The sequence below is a fragment of the Moschus berezovskii genome, chromosome 21 (genome assembly GCF_049115385.1).
Source record: "Moschus berezovskii isolate FMDL1 chromosome 21, NW_MosBer_1.0, whole genome shotgun sequence".
Classification (NCBI taxonomy): Eukaryota; Metazoa; Chordata; class Mammalia; order Artiodactyla; family Moschidae; genus Moschus; species Moschus berezovskii.
In genome coordinates, this window is record NC_142480.1 from 49,943,179 (window position 1) to 49,963,781 (window position 20,603).

The following is a 20,603-nucleotide window of genomic DNA, read 5'->3' on the forward strand; positions in this document are numbered from 1 at the left end:
GGTGCTGTGATGGTGGTGCAAGTCTGTGTCACCGATACGGCCGTGGTCTTCACTGAGGGAGAAAGGTCCGGCTCCGGAGGCGGATTAAGTCAGACGCCTGGAAAAGGCTCAGGGCCCTGTGAGGACTGAGGCTCAGGGTATGTGGAGTTTGAGCCAATGACTCAGACCCCTGCTAACAGCACAGCTGCTCCACACTGTTTTCTCCCCACCCATCACCCTTGGCCTTGTCAGACTTGTCTTATCTCGAAGCTCCCAGCTGGGTTGGGTCTGGCCTCAAATTATGAACATTTTGGATCTTCCTGTGCTGTGCGCCATTATCTACAGAGACACATGATAGTAAGGTCTCTATCTGCAACCCCAAACCTTTAAGTCTCTGAAACTGGAAAAGAAATTAAAAACTCATTTCATAAGAAAATTTGACCTGAACAGACGTGAGACCATCTGTGGTCTATGTTTATTTCACTTAGTGTAAATGTTCAAGAGTTCAGTTGTAGAAATACTAAGATGTTTGATTAAAAGGTGCCTCCAGGCCCCATTGGGATTATGGCATGTAGGAAGATGCAGCAGGTTACGTGACTGAAGCTAAAAGCTACTGAGTCCTGGAGCAGATCTGACCCGGGGATTTCAGAAAAGGGATTATGGATAGTACTGCTCACTCCACGTTACAGATGAGAAGACAGACTCTTGGGGAATCCAGTGCCTTCCTTAAGGTGGCATGGCTAGGAACTGGGAATCCCAGGTAAAAGTCTCAACTGTGGGTTTGAGCGTTTTTCTCTACAGCCCGCATGTCAGCCGGTCCCCCGTGGGTGGGAGCTCTGGGACCCAGGTCCCACCTTCAGGCCACGGCCTCCTTCCACAGCAACCTGAACCCACACGTGTCCTGGCCTCTCCTACCTGCAGCCATCACTAGAAGGAGCTGCCATCTGAGGGGACACAGCCCCACCCGGAGGAGGGCAGCTCCAGAGGTGAGCAGGGAGGAGCCATGGGGTGAGAGCAGGGCCGTGGGGGTGAGAGACATGGGAAGTGGGAATGTTTTGAATTCTCTGCCCAATTTTTCCTTAACTTGTGACTCTTCCCCACTAGGAAGGGAGACCCCAACCCAGCATGACTCAAGATGGGGCGTCACGGGGGAACCTCAGAATAATTAACATAATGTTTGGCTCTTAAGCTCCAAAACTGCCATCTAGGTGTAGGTCAGGAGAGATATAGGAGTAGTCTTAGCTGAGTGAGGATTTTCCTGGCCTGGAAGACTGGTTAGCAGCTTCGAAGCTGGGAAGAAGGGATTGGAATGAACAAGAATGCTGTGTCTGATTCTGATAGGGAGACTTTTAGGGCATCGCAGGGAGGGTGTGGGGATGGACGGATGATTGGCCCCTTTTAAGGGAAGGGGTTGAAACAGGAGGCCCCTGCAGTACCCCTGGGAGGTGACAGCCCTGAAGATGCTCCAAGACTGTGGCAGGGGTGGGAGTGGCAGAGTGGAGATGACTCAGGGGATCCCAAGGTCCCAGTGGCCCTGAGAAAGCCCAGTAGGGGTCTTCTGACCCAGAAGGGATGCAGGCAGGCATGGAGCCAGCCTTCCCATGGAGGAGGGGCCTGGACTGGAGCTGAGGCAGGAGGATAGGAGCTTAAGCGTTTCGGGCTGTGATGGGGACACGCAGCCAGAGGGGCTGGGACCCTGGAGACCACTGAATTGCCCAGGTCACCTGCCCAAGACTGTCCCGCCAGCCAGGGCTGCAGTCCTGCTCACAGGGGCTCCTCCAGGGTCCAGTGTGGGGCGGGGGGGAGTGAGGCCCCTCCCAGCCCGCCCCCTCCTCAGGGACAGCTGTCCTGTTTCCAAGAGACTATTTGCTGAGAGGCCCCCAGGGCTGAAGGGCCAGTACCCTGAGCCCCAGCCAGGTTCCTGCCATCTGGGGCCTTGTTGCCTTTGCTGATAATAAACCATGGGACAAGCTGAGGCTGGAAAGAGAAATATAGAGCAAACCTGAGAACCTCCCTGGACTCCCAAAACTCCTTGAGCCCCAATTGTCAGTGGAGCCCTGGAGCCTGCTGGTCTCCCAGTGGGCACAGCCAGGGGTTGGGGAGAGGCACTGGGGTGAGGGCTGATGGGGGTGTCTGTCCCCAAAGCTGTTCCCAGCTTACCTCAACAAAATGACCCTGCAATTTACACCTAAGGCTAAAGACAACTTTCGATCCATTTAATATCGCAGAGGGAGGACTTGGGGAAGGAGAGCCATAGGGGCTCCTGCTGTGTGACCCTGGGTAAGGCCTGTGCCCTCTCTGGACCTCTGTTCCCCAACCTGGAAAGCGAGAGGTTTGCCTGAGTCTCCCCACACTAATCTGTGAGCCTGGACATGGTGCCCCGTCAGAGCACAGCCTGGATGTGGCTGAGCCCTGCCTGCCCAGCAGCCAGGCATGTGGACTGGAAGACAGTGAGCTGGGAAGGTCATGGCCAGGACAGAGGAAGGAGGAGGAGGTGAGATGGACACTCAGAGTGACAAGGAGGATGTGGGGCTTGGAGGGGATGCTTCATAGATGAATGACCTTGGGCAAGCTTATTCATCAGAGCCTCAGTTTCCCCATCTGTGCAATGGTCTTAATAGTGACTTCATATGAATTAAATGTATGAAAACATGTGAAGGGCTCATCAGAGGGCCTGGAACATAAGCATACTCAATCCATGCCAGCTACCTGTCCCCCTTCCCCTCACAGAGGACCCAGGAGGCCCTGGCCCCACTCTGGACATCAGCACATGCAAGCTTGATTTGTTCCAGATCAGGGGTTGCAAACCAGTTTGTACTGCAGGTGGTCCAGAGGTGTGTTTCCCTTCACAGTGTTTTCGAGAAGAGATTGTATAGAAATGGTGTTGTTTTTTTCTTAAATGTTTTTTATCTACTCAATATTTTAATTGCAGTGAAAAATCTGCATTTCCAGCTCTCTTTGACTCCTCAGGAGATCTGGTGTCACCGGGCTATGTGCCCTTAGGAAGCACTGGGGGTGGGGGGGTGCCTGGAGCTGAGCACTTACTAAGCCTTTACTTTATACTGTTCCTCATGCTCACCGTTGCTTAGTATCTTCTGTATTTTCTCATTCTCATGTCTGATTGATATAAAGCAGGACTATGATCAGCTCCCATGCCCTGGTTTACCCTCCTGGGCATGGCCAGGCTTCCTACCTGCTCACAGGAGCGTCCACCCCCCATCCCGGGAGCATCCGTGTCCTCAACCTCATGTACAGCCCTCAGCACATTTCACAGGCTCTGAAATCACATGTAGACACGTGTGCACAGACATGCACACATGTTTGTAGGGCATACCTGTAACCTTTTTTCCTGGTTTATAAACACAAGACCTTATGCACACGGCATCTTGCTTTTCCACCGCCCCCAACAGAGGCAGCTGCCTCTGTCCTCTCCTGGGGCTCTAGTCCTCTCCATCCCTTTTACTTATTTCCTTCCCTCCCGGCTCCTGTGGGTGTTTGGACTGACTGCCCTTCTCTAGATCAGTGGACCCTCCCCTGTGAGTCTCAGACACTGGGGGATATGACCAGGGGTCCTGGGATCCACATGACCACCATGCTCTAGGGCAGGAGGTAGGCAAGCATTTCTGAAAATTTTCTGGAAATTTATCTTGGTTTTGTAACACATTCATTGTACAACAGATTACGATAAGCTCGGTATCTTAAAACAACAGTAATGTATTCTCTCACAGATCTAGAGGTCGGAAGTCTGAACAAGGGGTCAGCAGGGCTGCGCTGCCTCTGATGCCCCAGGGGAGGGTCTGTCCTTGCCTCCTGTAGCTTCTGGAGACTCCTTTGCTTGTGGCTACCTAACTCCCTCTCTGTTTCCACCTGCACATGATCATCTTCTCTCAGCTACATGTATGGGAATCTCTCTGTCCTTTCTCTTGTAAAGACACCAGTTACTGGACTGTGGTCCCACCCTCTGTCCAGGACAATTTCCACACCGGAATTCTTAACTAAGTATGTCAGCAGAGACCCTACTTGCAGATAAGGCCACATGCTGAGGTTCTGAGTAGACATGACTCTTTTGGAGGACACTCTTCAATTCATATGCTCCTCGCTCCCATCTTCCTGTCCGTTTTTCATGGTGACTTTTTCTAACGAGATTAATTGTATTAACTGTATTTATTTGCTCTTTCAGATTGGTGTCTGTTCACTGGAGTTCTTTGGGCTCACAGTGGGTTGATCCCTTGTGTACTTTGTCATTAAACTGTGAGCCCCCTTTTACAGGACCCCTTTTTTCCTGGGAGGACCCTGGCACCTGGGTTGGGAGCTTCACTCAGAAGAACTGCACTTGCTCAGAATCGTCCTGGCCAATCACCTGTAGGGCACAAATTGAGTTAATTTCCTAGGTAGGGGTTTTAAGAGCTCAGGGATCAAGAATATTTTGGCCCAAACCCACAAGAAGAGAAGACTTGAGATTTCTATTTTTCTCGTGGTGACTTAAAAAAAAAATCCAAACTCCTGTGAAGGTGGATGTGAAGCTTATCCTTTCTTCTAGCTGAAGGCCATGGTTTTCCTTGTCTACCCTTACCCTGTAGGCCACGTGGCCCTGGCTTTAGGGAAGTGTCTCAGCTCCAACTCATCATACATCAGTTCAGTTCAGTTCAGCCACTCAGTCGTGTCCAACTCTTAGCGACCCCATGGACTGCAGCATGCCAGGCCTCCCTGTCCATCACCTACTCCCAGAGTTTACTCAAACTCATGTCCATTGAGTAGGTGATGCCATCCAACCATCTCATCCTCTGTTGTCCCCTTCTCCTCCTGCCTTCAATCTTTCCCAGCATCAGAGTCTTCTCAAATGAGTCACTTCTTCTCATCAAGTGGCTAAAGTATTGGTGTTTCAGCTTCAGCATTAGTCCTTCCAACGAATATTCAGGACTGATTTCCTTTAGGATGGACTGGTTGGATCTCTTTGCTGTCCAAGGAACTCTCAAGAGTCTTCTCCAACACCACAGTTCAAAAGCATCAATTCTTCGACGCTCAGCTTTCTTTACAGTCCAGCTCTCACATCCATACATGACTACTGAAAAAACCATAGCTTTGACTATATGGACTTTTGTCAGCAAAGTGATGTCTCTGCTTTTTAATATGCTGTCTAGGTTTGTCATAGCTTTCCTTCCAAGGAGTAAGCATCTTTTTTATTTCATGGCTGCAGTCACCATCTGCAGTGATTGTGGAACCCAAAAAGTAAAATCTGTTGTCGTTTGGCCATTGATGAGTAGTACTTTTAATAGTGACTCAAACCAATAAGATACAGGAGGTGTCCCCAGAAGAGGATATAGCCTTCACAAGACCTAGAAAGCTTTCTTTCACAAATAGTCTAAGAAAGTAAAGGGCCTTCACTGTATAGGCTGACACCTATCCCTTGAAGGTGAAGGTGACAAAGGCCACGTATGGGCTAGAAGTGTTGACACAGCCAGACCAAAAAAATCTCCTTAAAATTCTAATCAATTTGACTGGCTGCCATGTGTTCCTTCTGGATGGTAGAGACTCTTAAAAGACAGGAAAACTCTTAAAATACAGGAAAAAAGCCTCAGAAGATCAGTTGTATTTACATATCAAAGATGGAGGAAGAGAAATGCAAGATCCCTCTAAAGGGCTTTTGATCCTTTAAGGTCAGAATTCTAAAAAGATATTTTATCAAGCTGGTTTTCCTATCTGCACATGCAAAGCTAATTAATTTTGCAAAGTCCAGTGAACACCAATTTGGCCGTTTGGGGGTGATGTTTCCTTTAATTTCCAATTAAGCAAGACCTTGTAAATATAATTCTGTAGGTACTTCTCTGTATCTTTCATCTGAAAAAAACCCATTGTGATGAAAAAATTAATCGACAGTCTAAGAAACAAGTGGAAACTTTTATTTGGGCCAGTCAGGAAATTATAACCTAGAGACAGTCTTGCAGAACACTCTGTGAATGTTCTACCCACGAGGTCAAAGCACAGTTATATAAGCTCTTGAGACAAAGGGTTATCCATCAAGTGAGATATTACTGACACTTAACATGATCCAGATCAGCTCAACAAAGTGTGTGGTCATTGTGACCCCTTAGGAGAAGAAAGAAGGTTATTTCCTAAGAAGCTGTGATCCTTGATACGACAAAAATGCAATGTTATCTACTTAGGAGGCGTGGTTAATACAGATGCACAATACCCATTAGGGGAGGGAGGAGGCCCAAACAGGGAAAGGAAAATATTTAATCTTTTCTCCTCTTGCCATTAAAATACGGATTTCATTTCATATCACTCAGTGTGTTTCCACCGAGCAAAATCTTCTGAGTGTTTTTCTCCTGAGCATAACCCCGGTATTGCTTCTTGAACTAAGTGCTGAGGAAAACCTACCCCTCCAGGGAAGAGTTTAATGGCGCCAAATCAAACTTTACCTCATTACCCAATAACAGGAGATCCAATGACCTCTCCCATATTCATCTGGACTCCCTGAGGAGGCAGATGGGCACAAAAAGTACCCAATCTCCAGTGCCTTGTAGAGTTAGAAGTCTGCTCTGGGTTTCTCCTTCATCAGTCACCAAAACTGCTGATTGAAGGGAAAACAAAAAACAAGAAACCTCACAGTCTAAGTTGTGAGTTACGTTCTATATTTGGAGACCTCACTAGAGAATACAGCTTGGGAGACACCTCACAGATCACTCTGCAGAACTGTTCCAAAGAGGTGAGGAGGGGCCAGGATACTTGGGAGTTTTACTGAAAAAAAAAAAAAAAGGAAACATATAGTCAAATATAGTCAAGCATCAAAGGATTATTCAGTTCAGTTCAGTCGCTCAGTCGTGTCCAACTCTGCGACCCCATGAATCACAGCACGCCAGGCCTCCCTGTCCATCACCAACTCCCGGAGTTCACTCAGACTCATGTCCATCGACTCAGTGATGACATCCAGCCGTGTCATTCTCTGTCGTCCCCTTTTCCTCCCGCCCCCAATCCCTCCCAGCATCAGAGTCTTCTAGTGAGTCAACTCATCGCATGAGGTGGCCAAAGTATTGGAGTTTCAGCTTTAGCATCAGTCCTTCCAATGAACACCCAGGACTGATCTCCTCTAGAATGGACTGGTTGGATCTCCTTGCAGTCCAAGGGACTCTCAAGAGTCTTCTCCAACACCACAGTTCAAAAGCATCAATTCTTCGGCGATCAGCTTTCTTCACAGTTAGTAATTACAAAAACAGAAATCTCAAGGTTTAGTGTTTTTCTTGGGACCAGAAGGTGCCGGAGTCTGAGTGCATCAGAATCATTCCTTTCTTATGCATCATAATGATCTAAAGCCAGGGCCCTGTGTATCTCCATCATGAATTCCCCTCGGGCTGCCCCCACTGGGGGCTGCTGCAGTGGCTGAAGGCTTGATGGCCAGCAGCATTCATCGTTTACAGAAATGACTCAAATATTTTTTTGTCCTCAAGGCCTGTAGACAGTGGGTTTTAGGAAGTCAGTAAAAATTCCAGAGCCAATCTCAGGTGGGACAGGGCCCCAAGGGGGGCCTAGGGATCCAAGTTGCTGCATTAGCACTCCTGCCCAAGGGAAGTTATTGACCTCCAGAGAATTTTTTTTAACTTAAAGGAGAGGTGCACTGTACAACCCCCTCCACGAGGAGGAAGTGAAACCTGATCCTTAGCTACCAAGTTACACCCCAAATCCACCCGACACACTAACTAAGGCACCCCTAGTCGGGACAGACACACTTTGGCAATGAGGCCCCTCCGGAGGCCCGGGGTGTGAACAGCTGCACAGAGTCTGTGTGCTGTGGAGTCAGCACCTTAGGAGGTGGGAGGGGGCGGTGGGCAGAGGAGGAAGGAGTCTCAGGTCCTGACGGATCAGAAGAAGGAAAATGGGGAGAGGTGGTCAGGACACAGGAGATGGGAAAACCAAGGATTATCAGAAAAGGGGGAAAAGTAAAAAATGTAGAAAAGATGAGAGAAGCAAGAGAAAGAGGCAAAACAGAATGTGGGAAACCAAAGTAAACAGGAGGGAGACAGAGCAGAAGAGGGGGAGGGAACAGAAAGGAGAGTAAGATAAACGGGGAAGGATGTGAGGAGAGAGGGAGGGAGCCAGGAAGAGGATGTCAGAGCTCGGTGAAGAGACCTCCTGTGAGCAGAGGTGATCAGGAGTCCCCGGGCTGGTCCTCAGTCCCTACAGAAACCTGGCGGGCCCAGTACACCAGGTCAGCCACGTAAATCAGCAGGTTGATGGCTGTCAGGATGGCCACAGCCAGGCGCTGGTCCCAGATGCACAGATAGTTGGTAAGTCTATGTTGACAGCTCACATCCCTGAGCCTCTCGGGCTGCCCGCCAAACTTTTGGTCAAATTGGTAGAGCGGCCAGAGGACCAGAGCTCCAATGTAGAGAAGGACAGATAGCAGGCTCAGCACCAGATGGAACACGGAGGAGGAGATGGGCAGCCGGTTCTCACAGTCAGCCAGGTTCAACAGGATGGTCACGATCCCCAGAAAGAAGCAGATGGAGTGCACGGCCACGCACGACACCAGCAGTGGGTGGTCCATGTACAGGGAGGGGTTGCTGATGAAGGGCAAGATGACACAGGCCACCAGTGTCTCTAGCATCTTGAGGAGGAATGGCAAGCTGCCTATATAGCCAGTGAAATCCCCTGTCCGGGGCCAGCCCAAGATCCAGATTGCTTCAGTGGCATAAGCCACAGTAGAAATGAAGCAGAACGCAGTAGCAGCGATGGCATGGTCCCGGGAGGGGTTGCAAGGCAAAAACTGAACATAGGTAGTGGGGTAAATGATGGAGACGAAGAGGCAGAAGAGGGCGAGATAGCAGGCGTGGCAGAGGAGAAAATCCCCCCACAAGAAGGAGAAGCAGTACTGTAGCGCCAGTGATTCGATGATGAGGATGATGAGGGTCACCACGAAGCAGAAGCACAAGATAACAAAGGACCAGTTACTTGTGGGCACCATCCAGCTGTCCAGGCTGCCCACTAGCGAGATGGCCACGCTGGTGGAGAGCAGCTGCAGTGTTCGGAGGAAGTAGCCCATGATGGCCCAGAAGTCCAGGGCTCAGGACGATTACGTGGAGGTCACGATGGTCACGCAGACACCTTCACTAGTATGCGAGTGGTCGTGGCTGAGGACCCACTGGAGCAAGATCCAGCTTCAGAGGCAGATTAAGTCAGACATCTGGAAAAGGCTCAGGGCCCTGTGACGGCTGAGGCTCAGGATCTGTGGAGTTGGAACCAATGGTTCAGACACTTGGGTAACAGCACAGCCGCTCCAGAAGTGTTCTCCCCACCCATCACCCTTGGCCTTGTCTGGAGACTTGTCTTAGCTCACAGCTAGGTTGGGTCTGGCCTCCAGCCATGAACATATTTTTGCCCTTTGCACTGGGTCATTATCTACAGGAACACAGAGTAGGATGGCCTTTATCTGACATCCCAAACCTTTAAGACTGTGAAAATTGGAAAGCATAAAGAAAATTCATTTGGTAACAAAATTTGACCTAAACAGACATGAGATAATTAGTGGTCTTTATTTCACTTAGTGTGCAAGTTCAAAAGTGAAGTTGCGTAAATATGAATGTGTTTGATTACAAAGAGTTTTTGGTGTTACGTCATATACAGTAGATGTGTACCAGGTTCTTGTCTGGGGCTGAAAAATTCTCAATTCTGGGCCTTATCTTTATTCTGACTGTAAGTATTTCAGAAAAGGGATTGTGGATTGTACTGCTAACCTCATTTTACAGATGAGAAAACTAAGGCTGGAGCAATCGAGTGCCATACGTAAGGTGGCATGACTAGGAAGTGGGACCCCACATGAAAATGCCAACATTGTAGGTTTGAGCACTTTACTCTACAGCCCACATGTCAGCAGGGCCTGAGGGTGGGAGCCCAGGACCAAATCTCGGGTCTCTGGGACCCAGGACATCTCCTCAGGGCCACGGGCTTCTTCTACAGCAACCTGAAGTTACACATGTCCCGGCCTGCCCTCCCTGCAGCCATCACTAGAAGGAGCTGCTATCTGAGGGGACACAGCCTTTCCCAGAGGAGGGCAGCTTCAGGGGTGAACAGGGAGGAGCCATGGGGTGAGGGCAAGGCCGTGGGGACGAGATGACATGAGAAGTGGGAGTTGCTTTTCAATATCCTCCCCCAAATGCTCTTCAACAAGTGATCCTTCTCCACTGGGGAAGGGAGAACCTAACTCAGAATTACTCCAAGGTGGAGCATCATGGAAGAACCACAGAATAAATTACATACTATTTGGCTTTTAAGTTCCAAATGTGCCATCTAGGTGGGAGTCTGGAAAGATCTAGGAGAAGTCCTACCTGAGTGAGGATTCCCCTGGCTTGGGAGACTGGTTAGCAGCTTCCAAGCTGGGAAGAAGGGATTGGAAACGAATGAGGATGCTGTGTCTGAAGCTGACGTGGAGCCTTTCAGGGCATCCAGGGAGGGGTGGTGATGGACGGATGACCGGCCCCCTTTTAAGGGCAGGAGCTGAAAGAGGAGGCCCTGCAGGACCCTTGAGAGGTGACAGTCCTGAGGATGCACTGGGACTGGGGAGGGGGTGGTTGGCAGAGTGGAGATGACTGGGGGGATCCCAGGGTCCCAGTGGCCCTGAGGCAGCCCAGGAGGGGTCTTCTGACCCAGAAGGGATGCAGGCACGGAGCCAGCCTTCTGTGGAGGAGGGGCCTGGACTGGAGCTGAGGCAGGAGGACGGGGCCTGCAGGGTTGGGGCTGTGACGGGGACACGCGGTCAGAGGGGCCGGGACCCTGGAGACCACGGAATTGCCCAGGTCACCTGCCCAAGACCGTCCCGCCAGCCAGGGCTGCAGTCCTGCTCACACAGGGGCTCCTCCAGGGTCCAGTGTGGGGGGAGTGAGGCTCCTCCCAGCCTGCCCCCTCCTCAGGGACAGCTGCCCTGTTTCCAAGGGACTATTTGCTGAGAGGCCCCCAGGGCTGAAGGGCCAGCACCCTGAGCCCCAGCCAGGTTCCTGCCATCAGGGTCCTCGTCACCTTTGCTGATAATAAACCCTGGGACCAGCTGAGGCGGAAAGAGAAATACAGAGCAAACCTGAGAACCTCCCAGGACTCACAGAGCTCCCTGAGCCCCAACTGCAGGGGAGCCCTGGAGCCTGCGGGCCTCCCAGTGGGCACTGCCGGGGTGGGGGAGGGCACCGGGGTGAGGGAAGCTGGGGGTGTCATGCTGTCTGTTCCCCAGTTGCTCTCCCACCAACATCCGCCTAAGGTTAAGTGACAACTTTGGATCCATTTGATGGCACAGAGGGAGGACTTGGGCAGGAGAGGCATGGGTGTTCCAGATGTGTGACCCTGGATAAGGCCTGTGCCCTCTCTGAGCCTCAGTTTCCCCACCTGGAAAGAAGAGCTTTACCTGAGTCTCCCAGCAGCTCTTCCTCCACTCTAGTCTGTGAGCCTGGACAAGGCACCCCTGTCAGAGCACGGCCTGCATGTGGCTAAGCCCTGCCTGCCCAACACCAGGAGTGTGGACTGGAAGACGGTGAGCTGGTGGGGGGGGTGGTCATGGCTGGGACAGAGGAAGGAAGGAAGAGGTGCCAGAAGGACAGAGAAGGTGGAGGGGAGATGGACACTCAGTTACCAGAAGGCTCTGGACTTTTGGCAGACATTTCAGAGTTGGATGATTTTGGGCAAGTTGCTCTTCAGAACCTCAGTTTCCCCATCTGTGCAATGGGCTTAATCCCTATTTTGTATCAGTTAAATGAATAAAAGCACATGAAGGGCTCATCAGAAGGCCTGTCACGTGGCACACTCAACCCCTGCCAGCTACCTGTGCCCCTCCCCATCCCCTCACAGAGGACCCAGAAGGCCCTGGCCCAACTCTGGACATGAGCACAGGCAAGCTTGATTTGCTTCAGATCAGGGGCTGCAGTCCTGTTTGTACTTGAGGTGACCGGTACCTGTGTTTGGTTTCCCTTGACAGTATTTTCTCTGTGTGTCAGATGGTATAGAATTGATGCTATATTTTCCTTACGTGTTTAATTGCATTGTGTTTTAATTTCAAAGAATATCTGTATTTCTAGCTCCCTTTGAAGTCTTAGGAGCTCTGGTGTTGCTGAGTTTTGTTGCCTTTAGAGGACGGTGCTTGGAGCGGAGCGGCTGCTTCTCTGTTCCCATTCTCTGCCCATGTCCCCCTAACCCATTCTCAGGGGATTCTCAGCAAATGAGGAAAAGATGGGAGGAAAATTAGGTCTCAACTGAGCCAGGGGAACCAGTGCACAGGGCTGGCTTTGGCTTTTGAAACACCTGTAAATTCTCTGGCAGAATGAACTACGACACAGGGATGGGACCCCTTCCTGCCACCTAATCCTGGAGGCATCAGGGGAAATCTGGGGTGTCTGGAAAGAACCGTCTACAGTGGTCCAGCCTCACTAAGCTCACCTGGGTCACCTCTGACTCAGACCTGTTTGCTGGTAAAGGGGATTGGAAGGGCTGCCTGCTCTTTTCACACTTCACAACCACCACCGGTAGCCTTCCCTCTCACCTTCTCCACCCCCAGACCCTCCAGATGAAGAAAAGACCTTCTATTCAGGGACAGGATTCTCCATTTTCACCTGCTTCCTGTCTTCATGCTCACAACCTGCCCTGCTCCCCCGCGCCCTGCCCTATCCGAAGGCCCGCTGTCTTTGAAGGTGAGAATCCAGGCAGTCTGGTTCCAGGAGTAGTAGGAACGCTGCCCGCTTCCTGCCTAGTCTGCCGTGGGCACCATGGCCAAGAAGCTTACTCACTCAGGGCACAGTTTCTCCTCTTCATGGAAAGAGCATGTGCTTTTCCTTCTGGGGGATGAGAGGGTTTGAGTAGCTTTCCTGAAACATGGAGGGAAAGGCAAACTCTAGCCTGGCCCAGCACCCTGAGTTCAGGGGATGTGCTGTGTCTCCTGGTAAAACCGCTGGCCTCTGTTCCCAGGTGCTGAAAGCAAGACCTGGTGGGCAGAAGCTGGGGGCCAGGCCCCACTCAGTGGTTGCAGGGCTGGGAGATCCTGAGTTCTAGCCCCACTGAGGTCCTAGTTCCTGATCTGTAGACTGGGAATTATAATAACCCTCCCAGGGCTGGTGTGGGGGTCAGAGACAAAGAAGTGAAGGGCCGGTCCCAGAAGGGTGGCCAGTGAAAGGCCATCCATCCTCTCACCTACATTCCTGCCATTAGCTTCTAGCTGGTTTCTCCATTTCCATTCTTTCCCTCAATTTCTGCTTGGACTGAACTCAAACTGAGACACCTTTGACAGCTTCTTTGTAACCTGAGGATGAAAAACAAACTGCAAAATGCCATCTCCAAAGCCCTGCAAGCTCAGACCCCTTTCTACCTCTCCAGCCTCCTCACCTTCCTCCAGTCACTGAGAATTTCTTCCAGTTCCTCTTGGTTGTCACAGGGCCTTTCCCCTGATGTCTACGTGCTCCCCAATCCTGAACTGAGACCAGGGCTCAGTCTGGCACACAGCAGTCCTATGCTTAGTCAATGCTACTCTAAGCTTCAGTTTGCTCATCCAGAAAATGGAGATAATAGCTCCTGCTTTTAGTCATAAAGGCTTTGGATTACACCCCACAGAGAACATTTCTGGCAAAGCTCAGCTGGTAAAGAATCTGCCTGCAATGCTGGAGACCCCAGTTCAATTCCTGGGTCAAGAAGATCCTCTGGAGAAGGGATAGGCTACCCACTACCGTATTCTTAGGCTTCCCTGGTGGCCCAGAGGGTAAAGAATTTGCCTGCAATGTGGGAGACCTGGGTTTGATCCCTGGGCTGGGAATATCCCCTGGAGAAGGGAATGGCCACCCACTCCAGTATTTTTTCTGGAAAAGTCCATGAACACAGGAGCCTGGCAGGCTACAGTCCATGGGGTCACAAAGAGTCGGACAAGACTGAGCGGCTTTCACTTCAAGCAGAGAACGACTGTACTAGAAGGATGCAGGGTAGCTTGTAGAGCTACTAGGGAGGGGCCAGCCTGGGAACAGGCTCAGGTCAGGATGGCGGGGTCTGAGCAGCCGGGGCGCAGCTGAGGGCAGTTGGTCCAGGCACTCGTGGCCATTGGAAGCACACACTGGATGCTACTGCAAGCCCTGCAGAAGAAAATCTGATCTGACCTGGTGTCTTTCAACTGCTCCTTTGGTGTGTGTGCAGGCCCCACTTGTGCGGCAGGTCAAATATTTATCTGGCCTTTAAATTTCTTATTAGGGTGAGGCCTAGTTGCTTACCACAGGAGAGGGACATCGTCAAATATGGCAGGCAGTTCAGGTTGTCAATGGATCCATGCAGGGAGGTATTCATCACACAAGGCCATGGGGGTGGTTGGGAGAATTGAGTGAGATAACACACAAATCACTGATTCTCGGACATTTCTCCTAAAGGCAGAAGGGATGGAATGTGTCCAGAGCGGGAGGTCCAGGCAGGACCCTGGGGCTGTCATCCTGTGCTGTATATAGTCAGCAAGTGTCTGCCGTGCCCTACTCCCAGTTACAGAATACCCCTTCTCAGTGGATCTGTATTCTAGGGTTTATCTTTGAAGCCTCCTGTTTTCCTTGAAAGTCAGTTCAGAGTTCTGCATTCTATTTTGTAACAGGTCCATAATGTCAATAATATACCCATAACATGTCAGGCTTGCTTCAATGCAAAAGTTAAGAATGGACCGGTGCCTGTGCTGCCCTATTTGTTTGAAGATACAGAAACTGTGTCTCGTTGTGCCTATATTTGAGCAAGCTCTGGTGGACACTCCTCCTCTGGGTGACGGAGGAGAAAACTGGGTCCTTTGGGAGGGGGGCAGAGTGTAAGAGAGATGATGGAGGCATCTGGGACCACGTTGGCAGTTTCAGTCAGCGTGCTTCCCCTAACAGTGCCAGCCTCCTTTGGGAGAGTGGAGAATTGAGGGGATTCTCTGAGAATCTCCCAGACCTCCTGCCATAGGGATGTGCCTGATCACACCTGACCCTGTGACTCGACTGTGGAACTCCAGGCTATGGAAGAGAATGGGAGAGAGGTTACCCTTTGCAGCTGCCAAGGTCTCTTACGCCTTGAGGACACCTTTTTATTCTCTTGTCCGTGCCAGCCCGACCTTCCACCCAGAGAAACACTAGATATTGGAGGGTCTGGAGGAGGGCGTCTGGTGTGTTGTGACACCCACCAACATTCTGGTAAATCCCTCGGGGTGCACGTCAAGGCCTCTTGATGTTCTCTGTTTGGGGGACTGATGGAGTTCCAGTTTGGGGGTCTCTCCCTATGGAAGGGAAAGGGGTCCCTGTTTGTAAGGTGCTGCTTTGGAGAAGTGTCCCAGGCTTGGTGGGACTTAGAAGTCATGTCTGGGGCAGTCTTGCCATTGTGTTTTGAATTTCTGGGCATCTCTTTGCCATTGCTTTGTTTCTGGTGACTTCCCGTTGGTGTGGTTTGGTTTGGCTTGTTTACTTTGGTTTGTGAGCACAGACTTCTGACACTAACTGCTTGAGCCAGAATGGGTGTGCTTCCTCTAAAGTTCCATCTCAGAGTCCCCTAGGGAAAATCCTAGGGGACTGGTCAGCCTGTAAGTGTGACAAGAATTTACTTAAGTGGAAGTTACAGATGATCCCAAGTAAAAAATAATTTTCCCCCCAGAAAGCTCTTTTTATTTTTGCCTGTGTAATAAAGATGATGTGGGGAGTGGGCAGGCAGGAAAATGTCTCGGTAACTTTAAACAAAGACCTTCTGGGGGAAACTTACATTTCTATGTGTTTTTGAGATGTAAATGTTCTATCTGACATTCCTAAGTTGTTCTGTTGTGTGTTTGTTCGAGTTAGGCCTATAAGAGGTTCTTTTATAATTTATTTTGCCCAAGTGATAGAGACTTCTAAAATTAAAGAAACTAACAAATTATGAAATCTAGAGCACTCTCATTGTAAACAACTGTTTTTTCCTGTACCTGTCTAACCGAAGTTAAGTTAACCTGAAAACAAGAAAAGCTGGTTTGGGAAACGTCATTATGATCTCCCCCTCAATGTCTCTTACAGATGCTAATAAGAACAATTAAGAATAACAGCAGAAAAAAATTTGGAAGGAAAATCTAGCTATTATTTCAATGACTGGAAGACGACATGGCAACCCACTCCAGTATTCTTGCCTAGAGAATCCCAGAGGAGCCTGGAGGGTTACAGTTCATGGGGTCGCAAAGAGTCAGACAGGACTGAGTGACTGAGCACATATCATTGAGGTAGATTCTTTTAAAAAAGGATTTGCCTTAACTAAATAAATGTAAAAAAATCTTTGGATGGTTATTTGGAATTGGATACATAGAATGAACATTTATTTAATTAAAATAAGATTTGATATTACTATACTACCTTAAAGTTAATGAGCCTCCATTGTTTTTCATTCCCTCAGTCATATCTGACTCTTTGAGACCCCATGAACTGCAGCAAGCCTGGTTCATCTCTCACATCACTACATGACTATTGGAAAAACCATAGCTTTGACTGTCCTGACTGTAGGGGGAGTTTGTAATTTCCTCGGTTCTGTCTTGCTGCAGCAAAAAAAATGAAGCGATGGATGATCGGTGTTACAGCTCAGTTTTATTTGGAAAGCAAAGGAAAATACATCCTCAAGGCATGAGGGCGGGCTGACCCAAAAGACAAGAAGAGAAGAGAGGCCCCCAGGTCAGTTTTGGCTCCTCTTTTTGTATGTTTTTCTCTCCTTCCCCTAAGCCTGCCCCGTGTAAACTGGGCTAGCCAGGAAGACTTTATTTTACCTGAGGTCCTTACTCAAGTCCCTGGACCTTCCTTTGTTCTATTTTCATGGGTTTTTTCCTCCTTTATCTTTTAGCCACCACCATTCTGGACTCCTTTTTCCCATTCTAACTACCTAACAGGACCTTTGTCTGCAAAGTAATGTCTCTGCTTTTTAATACGCTGTCTAGTTTTATCATAGCTTTTCTTCCAAGGAGCTAGTGTCTTTTAATTTCATGGCTGCAGCCACCATCTTCAGTGATTTTGGAGCCAAGAAAATAAAATCTGTCATTATTTCTATTTTTTCCCCTCTATTTACCATGAAGTGATGGGATCAGATGCCATGATCTTAGTTTTTTGGATGTTGAGTTTTAAGCCAGCTTTTTCACTCTCCTCTTTCATCTTCATCAAGAGACTTAGTTCCTCTTTGGTTTTTGTCATTAGGATGGTGTCATCTGCATATCTGAGGTTATTGGTATTTCTCACAGCAATCTGGATACCATCTTGTGCTTCATCCAGCCTGGCATTTCACATTATGTACTCTGCATAGAACAGATTTTTCTGTTTTCTGACTGGTGGGATTTGAGCTCTCATTTGAGTTGTCATTTTGATCTTCATTCCAAGTAATTACAGATGCTGACTATCTTCTTCTGTAGTGGAGATCTGATGTTTTGTTTTGTTTTCTTCTCAAATTGTATGAGGAAAATTTATCTGTGGCAAGAGGCTTCTAGAAAGTTCGTTGTGTTTGGAATTCATTTCGAAAATACCTTCCCTTGGGCATTTCTTGAGGTAAGCTGTCATGAACAGCCCACCAGACTTTCTGAATTGGAGATGCCAATAAGCACCAGTGACTCCCCTGGTGGCTCAGACAGTAAAGCGTCTGCCTACAATGCGGGAGACAAGGATTCAATCCCTGGGTTGGGAAGATCTCCTGGAGAAGGAAATGGCAACCCACTCCAGTATTCTTGCCTGGAAAATCCCATGGACGGAGGATCCTGGCAGGCTACAGTCAATGGGGTCACAAAGAGTCAGACATGAATGAGCAACTTCACTTTCGCTTTCAATAAGCACCAGTGGTCAAACTGAAGTTAGAATAAATGTCCACAAGGGGGCAGCCATTTTCATGCCCACCTCTGGACCCTCCAGTAACAAGTGCCTAGGGAAATTTGACTTCCTGGGATGTAAATTAGAGTGGACTGTGTCTGACCAAACACTCAAGGACTTGTGGTTCAGTACTTCTTCCCCCTAAAACTTCACAATCCTCCATTCCACTGTCCCATCCAGGGCCATAGCATCCTGCTGAGGGTGCTGAGGTGCCAGGAGGCAGCACTCTCAGGAAGGAGGCTTGAATTGGGAACCTCAGCACCAGGAGATGTGGTGGCTGGGTGTCTGTTGCCCCCAAGGTCCTTGAGCCTTTGATCCCATTCAGGACTCTGGTCCCAGCCAGACCACAGCAGATAATAGGTCTTTGAAAAGTATTAACTGAAGGGCACTGTGCCAGGCTGTGTGACCCCACCCCGGTCCAGCAGTGAGACTGAAGGCTGCTCAGCCTCCAGGGATGGGATAGCATCCCATATCAGGGAGGCTGGAGATAATAGAGTAGGCACTGCTTTTCTTTCCTTTTCTTTAACATCTTGCCGATGCTCCCTTGCAGTATAGTCGATTTGCAATACGACTGTTGTCAGTGTACAGCTGTCTGGTTTAGGCAAGACGTATCCATGGAGAATATTTGTTGTTTTCTGGATTGTTTTGCCATGGAGATTATTGCAGAAGGTCAAGAAAGATGCTGAGCATCAGGTCCTTGGGGATTATCTGTCTCACATGCAGTTGTCTGTGTATATGAGGAAGGAAGGAAGGAGACGATCCTTGTGGAGCATCTCTTAGAGAAACACATTTATGTGTATAGGTCAGAGATAGAGGTTTCTATGTGTATGCCGAAGGAAAGAAGGAAGGAAGCTGATAATCCTTATGGATTATTGATTACAGATACAGATTTGTGCCTTTTTTAGTCAGACAGTAATGAGAGAAGTTTGAACCTTCAAACAGTGCTAGTAGGAATGTGAAATGGTGCTGCCATTTTGGAGAACAGTCTGGCAGTTCCTCAAATTGTCAAACTTGAAGTCACCACATGACCCAGCAATTCCACTCTTACATATAAACCCAAATACCTGTGCATGCATGTTCACAGCAGCACAATTTCCAACAGCCAAAAGGGGGGACCACCCAAATGACCATCAACAAATGATCAGAGAACAGATACCCATAATGGGGTCCAACTACACAGTGAATTATGACTCGGTCATGAAAAGGAGCGAAACTCTGACACAGGCTACAATGTGGATGAACCTTGAACACATGATACTCAGTGAGAGAAGCAGACACAGAAGGACACACAGCACATGATTCTATTTATAGGAAATGTTCCAAACAGGCAAACCCACAAAGAATGAAAGTGGGTTTGTGGTGGCTAGGGGATCGGGGAGGGGAGTGGGTGGATGGATGGATGACGGATGGATGGATTGATGGGTAGGTGGATGGATGGGTGGATGGGTGGATGGATTGATCAGTGGGTGGATGGCTGGATGGGTGGATGGATGGCAGAAGGGATAAAGAGAATGTGGTCCATTCACACAGTGCAATATGACGCAGCCATGGAAAGGAGTGAAGCTCTGACACAGGCTACACTGTGGATGGACTTGAACACAGAATGCTCAGAGAGAGAAGCAGACACAGAAGGATGCACTGTCTTAGTCTGCTTGGGCTGCCATAGCAAAATAGAAGGCTGGGGGCTTCAGCTACAGGAATGCATTTCCTACAACTCTGGAGCCCAGATGATCAGGGCATCAGGATGGTCAGGTTCTGGTGAAGCTCTGTTCTTTGTGGGGGCCAGAGTCTTCACTGCGTTCTCACATGGAGGAAGGGCTGAGAGGACTCGTTGGGGGTCTCTTTTATGAGAGCACTAATCCCATTCATGGGGTCTCTACTGTCATGACCTCAGCACCCCCTAAAGGGCCCCCTCCTCACACCATCACCTTGGGGGTTAGGTTTCAACATGTGAGTTTGCGGGGAGGACACCAACATCCAGCTCAGAATAATCACAACCTATATGGTTCCATTTACAAGAAACATCCAGAACAGGCAAATCCAGAGACAGGAAGTCGGTGAGTGGTGCCAGGCGCTGGGGGAGGGGAAGGGCAATGGGAGGACCTGAATAAACCCTGCACCTTAGGATGCTCAGGAATAAGCCAGTTCTGACTCCAGAACTGTTGGAGCTGTGGCTTAGACTTGCTTTCTGTTATTTTTGTTACTATAATCACACATAATGGTCCGCCTCAGAGAATCCTGCCCCTCTGCCTGGCTGTTAAAATAAGTGCCTTTGTTCAGAACCCTGTCTGCCTTAGGCTTATCTTTCCCCAAGATATTTGCAAGATTTAAGGCCTTTTTAGTTTGTTTCCTCACCTCCTCCTTCTCTAATTCATAAAAGAACCTGGCATCCAGTCCCCAACAAGATGGTTATTTGGAGATATTGATTGGCCGTCATTTTGGTCAGCCGGCCCTTAGGATACAGTTGTATTTCTAGTCTCCACACCTCCTGTCATGCAGCAAGTATATGTGGCGAGCACAGCAAGCTTGGACCCCTGCCCCTGCACCTGACCCCTGTCCTCAGCTGATTTTAATCTGCATCCTAAGCAGCTCTGTGCCAGCTGCAGAGAGGGAGCCGGTTCACACGGCCCTCCCAGGGCACGGGGCTCACATGGGCAGACCCATCCCAGGGCAGGGGGCCCGTCTGGGCAGGGCTCAGCACACAGGTACCCTGCATGGAACCCTCATTGCAGAGCACCCCACGCCCTCTTCCCGGTCAGAGCTGGCTCTGAGCACCTCAGAGCAGGACCTGGACTAACAAACAGCTGCTCC

At 49.4% G+C, this 20,603-nt stretch overlaps 1 protein-coding gene across 1 annotated transcript; it reads right to left on the minus strand.

Annotated features, from left to right (window-relative positions):
* Positions 1-8,125: 8,125 nt before the first annotated feature.
* On the minus strand, positions 8,126-9,019 carry LOC129550026 (myeloid-associated differentiation marker-like). Its single transcript, XM_055417531.2, has one exon. The coding sequence runs from the start codon at positions 9,017-9,019 to the stop codon at positions 8,126-8,128; it is 894 nt and encodes a 297-aa protein (XP_055273506.2).
* Positions 9,020-20,603: the final 11,584 nt, after the last annotated feature.

What these genes read in the sequence shown, in the direction of transcription:
- LOC129550026 (XM_055417531.2), bottom strand. Translation starts at nt 9,019, where the DNA reads ATGGGCTACTTCCTCCGAACACTGCAGCTGCTCTCCACCAGCGTGGCC.